General features: G+C 38.8%; 1 protein-coding gene across 2 annotated transcripts in view; it reads left to right on the top strand.

Moving 5' to 3' along the window:
* The window catches only part of JPT1 (Jupiter microtubule associated homolog 1), a 13187-nt gene that overhangs the window by 2502 nt on the left and 335 nt on the right, over nt 1-10350 (top strand). Inside the window, exons 2-4 of one of the 2 annotated variants that reach the window (XM_011361923.2) lie at nt 5462-5604; nt 5971-6068; nt 6946-6964. In XM_011361923.2, coding sequence (XP_011360225.1) covers nt 5462-5604; nt 5971-6068; nt 6946-6964 — 260 coding nt within the window. The remainder of the gene's footprint in view (nt 1-5461; nt 5605-5970; nt 6069-6945; nt 6965-10350) is intronic. The other variant, XM_023531672.1, reaches the window with a different exon arrangement.

Here is a 10350-nt window from a genome sequence, read left to right as displayed (position 1 = left end):
GCAGTGTCTCACAGGGGTTGGACAACTTGAGGACAAAAGCAGGCCTCAGCAGTGAGCCTTAGGAGGGACCTTTGGAAATGACATTTCTTTTCAACGTATTCCTTTCTCTTTCATTAACGATGTAGAAAAGGACGGGAAAGATTTTAAAAATGAGTGCTTACTGGGAAGATAGGTAGCATAGACCTACAAAAATACTGAAGAGGGTCACTCCCTCTTCTGCTGTCATCCTTCCAATGACATCATTTTTTTTTTTTTTCAGAGGACGCTGGGCCAAATTGAACCTTGGTCTTTTGTTTTGTGTCGTGGGGTCAAGTGGGGTCAACTTTCCGCGGGTCAGAATGTAGTGGTTGGAATGGTAATGTGTAAAAATCTGAGGTTTTATTAGGGTTGAGTGCGATTTAGTGCTTCATAATGAATTTCAGTAACCTGGTCAAATGAATCCTTAGACTAGTTTTTCAATATGTATATTTGAAATGTGAGACTAATGCTTTTTGGTTTTGCACAATAAGTGCTTTAATTTACCTTTTGTCATCAGTTCCTCTCCAGTATTGTGATCTCAAGACTGTAGCATAGTCCTTTTATTTACTTCTACCTTTCCATCTTCTATAATCTCACCTAAATCTCCTAAACTTCTTTTCTCCAGTAATATTCTCCTGGCTCCATAAACATGTTATAAATTTAGTCTGTTAGGAAATGATCCGAACAAATCACATGAGTACTCTGGGCTTTAAAGAGAGAAGAAAGAAAAAAAATTGTTTTAAATTGCTATCCGCAGATCATGGAGACGTTTTTGTTGAGTCTCAAATATGTAATCCTGATTTAGTTACCATGTCTGTAGTTCAGAAAGAATAGTAGGATTTTAAAAAGTAAAACTGATATAATTTCTGTCTTATGATCCAAATCCTTTGTTTGGGGATGTCTGGCTGTTGCAGATGGGCTGACGTCATTGGAGTATTACCTGCTATTGCAGGGGGAACACAGAGCTTTAAAAAGTTGAGCTGGTCAGAGCTTATACTTTTTTTTTTTTAAGCTACTGTTTGGGTACTAGTGTCTTTTTTCTTTTTTTAAGGCAAAAAAAATATTTCCCAACCCATTGGCGTTCTGAAGATTTTTGTCTGGCTAAAATAATTCGTGAGAGTTTAATTGTGATGGTGAGGAAAACCAGTCTAATCTCTAGGAATGAAGGGGATGGCAATGAACATCCAAGTTAACTTTGAAGATAATATTTCAAGTGTGTCTGTTGATTTGGGGTACGGGTGATAAAAACCTAGTTGCTTTAAACTTTAACATGAGAAAAAGCCTATTAAGAATTTATAATGTACCTTCGATTATGATTTAAACAATTTAAGCTAACCTAAAATTATCATCTATATTAAATGTATGCCTGAACACATTTATCCTCATATAGTGAATTTAAGTGGATATTTAATATCTTAGACTTTAAAAAAAAAAGTGGGGTTTTGAATGTTTGACATGTTATAAAAGAACACAATGGGTCTTCCCCCTGGGGCTAAAACAGTGACATTTTTATTTCGTGTAGACAGAGTACTGAATTTTACTATGAGCAGACACAAATAATAGATTTAGAGGAGGACACCAGAGGACCTATGTAAGAAATATAAGACAGTCTAAGACTAGAAAACAAGAAAACTAATCAAAGCACTAACTATGGAGGCTTGTGGTTTAAGAGAACAGTGGCCCTGTGTGGTCCCCCTATTCGAATGCACTCTGAGCCCTTGTTATGTGCCTGCCAGGACCTGGGGATTTGGGTTTCAGTCCTGTCTATCAGTTAACTAATGTTGGGCGGTTTATTTGGAACTGCTCGTGGCCTGACTTTGCTCTCTTAAGAATGAGTCTGTTGAACTAACTACTAGATGGAGCAGAGCTCAGCACACTACCACTTGAGGACCCAACCCAGCTGGTGCCAGATTTTTACATTTTATAAGTGGTTGAAAACAACAACAACAACAAAACAAGAATATTTCATGTCTTGTGAAAATAACATGAAAGTCAAATTTCAGTGTCCATAAACAAAGTTTTATTGGAACACAGCCACACTCACTCATTTTCATGTTTCTTGGCTGCCTTCGTGCTATGTGATGGAGTTATTAGTTGCGGAAGACTGCATGACCCACAGGCCACGCATAGTTACTATCTGGCCCTTTATACAGAGCTGTTGCCCGGGAGAGGATCTCTAACATCCTTTCCTTTGGGGTCTCACCTGTTATTCGTTGAGCTTGTGGAGGAGGTGAAGGTCTGAGTTATGGGCTGCATGTTAGAGTCCCAGAGGGCAGGGCGGAGAGGTTCTTGGCAGGAGGAAGTACGGAAATAAGCCAGGTGGAAATAAGCCAGGATCTCGTGTGTGTGTGTGTGTGTGTGTGTGTGTGTGTGTGTGTGTGTGTGTGTGTGTGTGCGCGCGCGCGCGCGCGCGCGTGTGCGTGTGCGTGTACGTGTACGTGTACAGTGAGGAAAGTGGCCTTACTGGATTGACTGGTGAAGAAGATGGTAGATGCGGTTGAGAAGATGCTATATTGGTAGCTGGCAAAGTTTGTCCGATTTCCCTCGGTTCCGCCTAGGCTCGACCAAACCTTGCATTTGCTGGCTTGTGGGTAGCAAGGATAAGACAGGGCAGGGGAGCCCAGCAGAAAGGACGCAGGACAGGGCAGATCACCCCTCGGGCAGGAAGGGGCAGTGTTAGGGAGCCCCCTGAAGCCAGGGTGCCAGCCTGCACCCAAAGGAGCAGAGGAGCCAGGATTTCTGTCTATAGAGATCCAAGTGGACACAGGTGCCTACAAACGGTCACATACAATGGCCAGTGAGAAAAGGAGTATTGTCAAAAGAAAAGTTGTGGGGGAATTCGGGAACCCAGAAGTGGTCTCCAAGAGAATTTTAGACTGATAGCAGTACAGAAAAATACGAAATATTTTTGAAGAATGACATTTAAATTCACCAGAAATCCCTGGGATAACGCGTGGTACAAGTGCTTTCAGACATTTATGTTTAGTTACGATGGTTATCATAATTGGGACACACGCTTGCCATATTCCAGTTACTGTTCTAAGTTATCAGTGATATTTTTATCATAGTCCTGTAAGGCAGCTACTATTCTCTTTTTATAGAAGAGGAAACCAAAGCAGAGAGAGGTTAAGCAGCTAACCTAAGGTCACACAGCTAGACAAGTGTGTATCTCTATACACATGATTTTATGTAACATGTAATCGGGCTTATATTTATTCTCCATCCTTTCTTATTCACTGTGTTTTAGGTAACTTTACATCTAGTAATAAAGGTAAATCTCTCTCTAATGTATATAGTTTTCTGTTGTATGAATAAACTTTGATAACTAACTCCCTACTAATGGATAATTAGGGTATTTCCAATTTTTTACAGATTAACCTATTTACAGGCGTATCCTTATTGTCTCAGGATAATTTGTCTGGTTATATACTTAGGATAATTTCTGGAAGTAGAAATGTTGATTCATGTGAAGTGCAAACTTAAGCATTTGATACATATTATGAAAATGTTCTTTAGAAAATTGGCCTTTTTTTAATCTTTAGCAGCCTAATAAGCCAAAAAACTGTATCATTTTGTTTTAAATTTCATTTCCTTGCTAGTGTGGTTGAATAATTTTTAAAGTTTAGAAGCTATCCATATTTTTTAATTGCCTTTCAGTACTTTTTGTCCATTTTCTCCTGATTATTTTCATTATTTTAAAAAGCATTCTGTATTCTAGTGATATTATCCTTTGTCAAATATGTCTATTTTTGCCAAGTTTAATCTGTCCATCTTTTCATGGCTTCTGGCTTTCATCTTGTGCTTAGAAAGTTCTTTTTTTTCAAGACTAGGTCACATTTGTTCATATTTTCTCCCAGTATTTTTGTTTTGATCTCTAAATTAAAATATTTGACGTAGCTGGAACTTATTTTGGTAAGTGAAGTGAATTAGGGATATATATTTTGTTTGTTTACTCAAAATGACTAGCCAGTTAACCTGACGCAGTTTCCCTCCTGATCTAAGTATTCCATTGGCAGTCTTTTTGAGAGAGAGCTCTTTATCTTGACAGAATTCTGAGAAGAAACTGAGCAACCCCTCATTGTAGTAGAAGTTCTTAACAGATTCTCTCAGTGAGTGATAAAACATTTCATTAATTAGATTTGAGCAACTCAATTGACAGGCTCGATCTCATGGCTATATAGAACGTTGGCAAATACACATTCTTTTCAAGCACATGTAGAAGATTTACCAAATTGACCAGATATTAAACCATAAGGCCCATCTCATCAAATTTCAAAGGATTCATATCATAAGACTCTGTCGCCTGTTACAATTAAAAGCTAGAAATCAAATTAGATCCCTATATTTGGAAACTTACAGATGCACTTCTAAATAATTTATGGGTCAAAGAAGAAAATGGAAATGCGAAAATATTTAGAATCAAAACCTGAGAATGCCTTTAGAGGAGTATTTAGAAGAGAATTTATACCATAAGTTTTTAAATTTTTCTTTATTTTCTAATACAAGGAGCTAAGTTTACAAATGACTGCTGTTATTTATTTGAAAACTTGGATGAAATGGACATATTCCTAGAAAAATATTTCTTATTCAAACCGACTTAAGAATTAGAAACCAGATGACACCTATCATTAATAAAGGAATTGAATCAGTAGTTAGAAAAGTCTTCTCATCAAACCATCTCCATTTTCTGTGTTTTGAGTGGTGACAGGACAAGTTAAATTGAGTTTTTCCATGGAGGGAACAAATCGGTCAGTTTGTGGCAGGAAGATTTGGGAACATGAAAGTACTTATCGGACAAAGTACTCGGTGTCCAAAGGTACGTGGGCATAGATCATGCCACAGAATTGTACACTAATTTCTCATTGACTTCCACCTTGTGGGTGAGTCACTCGTGTTTACCAGTGAGATTAGTGAGGTATAAGTGTATAAACAGGGCTTGTCCATGATGTTGAGCTAGGAGAGGTTCTTTATCATCAGCTTTTATGGGGTTTCTAAATTGGTCTGGTTAACTTTTATATGTATATTCTTTTTTTTTTGGTTGAAAATAAAAATGGAAATGCATTTTGAATAAATAACAAGATATGCTCTAAACTTTTTTACACATCTACCCTGCTAAGCCCAGTAGGCAAGGTCCGTTAAGTCTTCTGCCATTTCCTAAAAGGGGACACCAGCCAGGCTTGTGTTTGTGATGATTTTTGGGCTGTTTCAGCTGCCTTGTGCGATGGACAACCTATTACAAATATTATAAAGCAGCATTTTGTATCTTAATACCCAGTGTTGAATTTATACCCTGATGGAATCAGTTCCTTTTTTCCATTAGCAGCTCTCTTGTGGGAGGTAAGGGCAATGAATGGGTAAGGGAAATGGAATGAAAGGTGTTTGAAAACATTTATGCCAAGAAACCTTTTGGTACGATCTGAAATTGTTTCACCATTATTCCTAGGGTTTTGCGGCCTCCGGGTGGTGGATCCAATTTTTCATTAGGCTTCGATGAACCAACAGAACAACCTGTGAGGAAGAATAAAATGGCCTCCAGCATCTTTGGGACATCTGAGGAAAATCCCCCTTCTTGGGCCAAGTCTGCAGGTACTGCTTATATGTCTGTGATCCCTGGTCAGAGGGACAGGCCCAGCATGAACAGCTAGCTGGTTTTGTGCTGATGAGCAAAATCTAGCTTAATCGTAATGAGATAAACAACAGTTAAAGCTTATCGTTAGAGGAAAGACTGGGACTAAGAAACGGAATACTGAGAGTTTATGTGATGGATCAGAATAAGGAGCAATGTCAGATGGGATTATTCAGTCCCTCTGTAGAATTTTTAAGTCATCACTTAATCTCCCTAACACTGCTCATTTTGTATTGTGAGACTAGAACATAACATACCACTCACTGAAAAAGCGTTTGCTTCAGGTCTTCCTATTGTATTCCTCAAGCAAGTATATTTTGATTCAGGTGCCAAGTCTAGTGGTGGCAGAGAAGATTCTGAGTCATCTGGACCTCGGAGAAGGAATTCTTCTGAAGGGAACTCTGGAGACTTCTTAGATCTGAAGGTCAGTGTGACAGCATGGGGGAAAAGACAGGCTTTGAGGTTAATTCAGTTTAGAAATCAGATTCTGCCCCGACCCCGCTCGTACTGAGAGCTTCAGTTCTGCCACTAGAGTTTTACGTAGAGGTGATGAAGAAAAGAACTGGGCTGTATTGGTGATGGAAGATTGGTAACTGAAGAGGGGAAAGTCAGGAAGTGAGTTAACATGACCTTGGTCTGCTCTGGTATCTCTTCCACCATTAGCATTGGCCTTTATCCTTTAGTATTGATTTTAGGGACTTCTAGGTCACACTCTCTTCCTGTGTATTTCATAGTAGCATTTCTGAGTTCAAAGATTGTTAGAATTGTCGGCAAATGTTGCCCAGTCCTTTCGAGCTGAACTCCAGGAGCCTGCAGCATCCCCGCCTCCACCGGCCTCCTGATGTGTCTAGAAAGCCTGGTAGGGTGTCCTCCTGAGCAGGGACCTCAGGGCACGTGGAGGCATCAGCCATCTAAGTGTAGGGAGACTTGTAGAAGGGGCTTTGGAATTGATAGATGCCCTTCAAACCCCTAGACAGAGAAAGGGAGGATGGAAGGATAGATTTACTAGTTTCCCATTCTGATAAAAGATCCTCTGAAATGCTAATTGATATTAGGCCATCAAGATAAGACGTTAAGGTTTTTTGGAGTTTGGGAGTTTGCGTTTTTGTGTAGCGTGTAGCGTTGTCTCTGGTTGATTAAAGGTTGTTTATTGTTAATGCAGCCTGACCCTGAACTTCACTGCACTGGAATGAAAACATTTGGTTTCAAACAGATAGTAGCCTCTCTGAACTGTGACTGCTTTATTTGAGTATTGCAAAGTTAAAACCTGAGGTAAAATTTTAATGTCTTTTCTTTTCTAGGGAGAAGGTGACATTCATGGTGAGTACTTCAGAAGCCCAGAGATATGGTTCTGTAAATGGTTTTAGAATAGATTGGAGTATTGATTCAGTCATGTTTGGGGGAATGGGACTGGGGAGTGAAACCTAGTTTTGCCCAGGTGCCAGCATACTCGGAGTGGAGGGGAAAGAAAAAAGAAACTGGAAAGTTAGCAAAAAAGTTGGCCACGTTTGGTATCAGCCAGCAGGGAGAGCAATGCTAGAAATGTAAGAGAAAGAGAAAAAAAGGAAAAAAACAAAAACAAAATTCTTTACAAATGTATGTGCATTAATCAGGCTGCTATTTTTTACACTAATGGGAGCTTTTTAGTAAACGGCTCTGTCAGTTCAGCCTTGGCCCCCAGCATTGAATTACAAAGAGTTTGATTTTATACTGAGGTGCTTATTCATCAAGACGGTAACCTGTGATCTTGTAAATGATGAGTTAGAGGGCAGATGTAAACTTTCAGTTAGCATCTCTGTGACCAGTTATATGTGGAAATGAGCTGTCAGCATTTATTTATTTCAAGTCTTTGAAGTATTTATTGGCATTTCCTTAACAAGTGCCAGAGACTTGCCCATGAGTGTAATGAAAGGTTGACACGTGTCAGGCAGTAGCAGTCAGGTTAAAGTTGACTGGGTGAGACACAGCAGACACACAGGGCCCCGTGGTACAGAAGTCACTTCCTCGTGGGCTTTTCCTATAGTTTGTGATGCGGTCTTTTGGGGAAACAAATGTTTAAGAACCACATTCCTCTTCTGTCCCCTCGAACAGTATCTCTTGATGGGCATGTGGGAAGAAAACCCTCTGAACCTTTGTGAGCGTGACCTGAGTTCTACCTCGTTGGGCAAATTACTTTTTCACTGTACTGAAGATAAATTTGTTATTGTTTGTGTCCAATTCGTTCTATTTAAAGACTCTTCTGTAGGTAGCAAATCTTCTGGGCTTTTCATTTTCAGTTCTGCTTTTCATATCCTGAAATCTTTCTACTGGCAGACCTTATTTAGCCAGAATCAACTAATCTTTATTCACTAATTTCGGCCAGTGGATATACTTAGGAATTTGAGGAGCCTAGAGAGAAGTATTTGGGAGCCCTGATGAAATTATGAAAAAATGTGTCATTTGTCCTGCTGAATCATTAATAATCCACCCCGCTCCCACACCCCCCCGACTGCTCAATTTGTTACAGGTGCTTCAGGTAAATAGCACTGTATAGTATAGACTATACTATACAGTTCAATATACACTGTATAGTATATTGAACTGTATAGTATAAGTCCTTTTTTTTAATGGTCGTCAGTTTTGCCACCTGATTATTCTGTGTTCCTGCCTGGTACTTTTAGTTCATTTATCATAAAATGACAGTGGGCCTAATAATTCAAGAGTCATTTGGTGGAGCAGGGGTCCACCCCATTGCTGTTGCCAAGTTTACTTGAAAGCCAACCTACTCTGCTCTGTTTAAATACAACAGGTTTTGTTTGGGTGTAAGGAAAATAGCCTTCATCTTTTGGGTAAACACAGGAATAGCTACAGGGAAGACTTTGGAAAACTTTAAGAGGGAGAAGGTCCAGGAGATTTAGGCAGAAGTCTTTCCCTGCCTTCAGGCAAGTTAGATGGTCTCCATTTTCTTGCGGTTCTAATTCTTTGATCTTTATAATGAATCATTTTTTCTAGTCTGACAGAGGTGTCTGTTCAGGTAACTTACTGATGCTCAAAGAAGAAAGACAAGTTAGGAGTATGTAAGATGGATATTATGGTATAGGTACTTTTGTTTAAAGCCTTTTTGTTATTATTATAAGTTTCTAAGTCTTCAATCCTGTACTAATCTCATTGCAGACTAATGAGATGGAGTAACAAACAAACCTCCATCTTTTCTGGCTGGAATATTTATTTCTGACAAGTGTGCACTGAAAATAATAAGGTCTGCTGTTTATTTCTCAGTGTGTGCTGCTGCTGCTTTTTTGGTATGTTGTTACCTAGTCGTGAAACACAGAACAAACAGTTCCATTAATGATAAGAGACATGTATAAGATTGGTGGAAATGAACTTGATTTATCTAAAAATCACTTTACGGAAATAAACTGCCATGGTGGAGCTGCAAGATAATTTTGTGTCCTTTAGAAGTACTCGTTAACTGCTTAGTCCAGACAGACGGTGGAGAAATTCAGTTAGGTCCTGTAGAGCCGTGATGCCAGGTCCTAGCAGCAGAAAAGAAACAGCTTGCGTTGATAACACTGGCTCAGGCGGAGTTCATGGTCTATATTCATCTACCTTGGACTATTTTAAAATGTCCAATGTGAATTTTTTGGTGGTGGTTTGTATTTGCAGTAAATTGGACATATTTTCCTAGGTTATTTAAGGGACGTTTATTATAGGACTTGGGCACTTAATGTTGATGCATGTGATCCTGTTTCTTGTGTAATGAGAGTGTAGCAACAGGAAACTGATGCTACAAGCTTCAGTTCATAACCGTGAAGGCTATCATTTTGAAAAGTGTCATACTAGATTTTTACTGTTAGTTGAATATAGTGTAGAACATTATATGTGTCATAAGTTAACTTCTATAAAATTTTCCAAAAATTCATAAAATGCAGTGTTAAAAGCAGTAATATATTTCTGAGATTTTGTTGTGTCTCTGATCTAAGACCTCTTCCCCTTTGGACTTCTCAGTTTCAGTCGGCTAAATCAAAACTTGGTAAAAGTGGTTGTAGGAACATGAACTTTTAATGTTTATTCTCTGAGGAACTTAAAGAAACTACGTTTTTTTTCTGAAATTAGAACTCTTCATTGGTGTCCAGTAGGAGTCCATAGGAAGTTCTTACATAGCATATATCATAACCAGTATTTTGGCTTCCCTGCTTCCAGAGTTTTGGAACTCCCAAACCAGGGGAGGGGATGAACACCTTCGAACCTTACAGTAGTTTTTCTCCCAAGTCTTAACATGCGAAAGGTACCTGTGTGTGTGCGATTATCTCTAAGGCAGGTGTTAGACTAGGCAGCTGAGTTTAATTTGATGGTTTCGCACTGAAATGAGACCTGGCAATTTTTAGAAAATTAAAAGTCTAACATGCCTTAAAACTATTAAATCTTTCGTAAAATTTCCTTTCACAGAACATACTTTTGAGTTTTTTCTTTTGCAGTTACTCTTGACTTTGAATCAATGACTTTTCAAAGTTTGGAAACTACCTGGTTAAGAATATATGTTTGTTGGGAGTTTCACAAATCAGCCAGTGAATCAATCAAGCAATATCTAGGATATTGGATCAATGATACACTAATTCTTAGGACTTGAATGTGGACAGTACCCAGTTAATAGAGGTGGGAGTGACTTGACTCATGGAGATGTCATTGCAATCAGTAGGGGAAAGGTAGACTCTTTAATAAATGAC

Source organism: Pteropus vampyrus, unplaced genomic scaffold (genome assembly GCF_000151845.1).
Source record: "Pteropus vampyrus isolate Shadow unplaced genomic scaffold, Pvam_2.0 Scaffold72, whole genome shotgun sequence".
In the NCBI taxonomy this organism is placed as follows: Eukaryota; Metazoa; Chordata; class Mammalia; order Chiroptera; family Pteropodidae; genus Pteropus; species Pteropus vampyrus.
The sequence above is the reverse complement of the archived record's forward strand: the minus strand, read 5'-3'. Positions and strand labels throughout refer to the sequence as shown.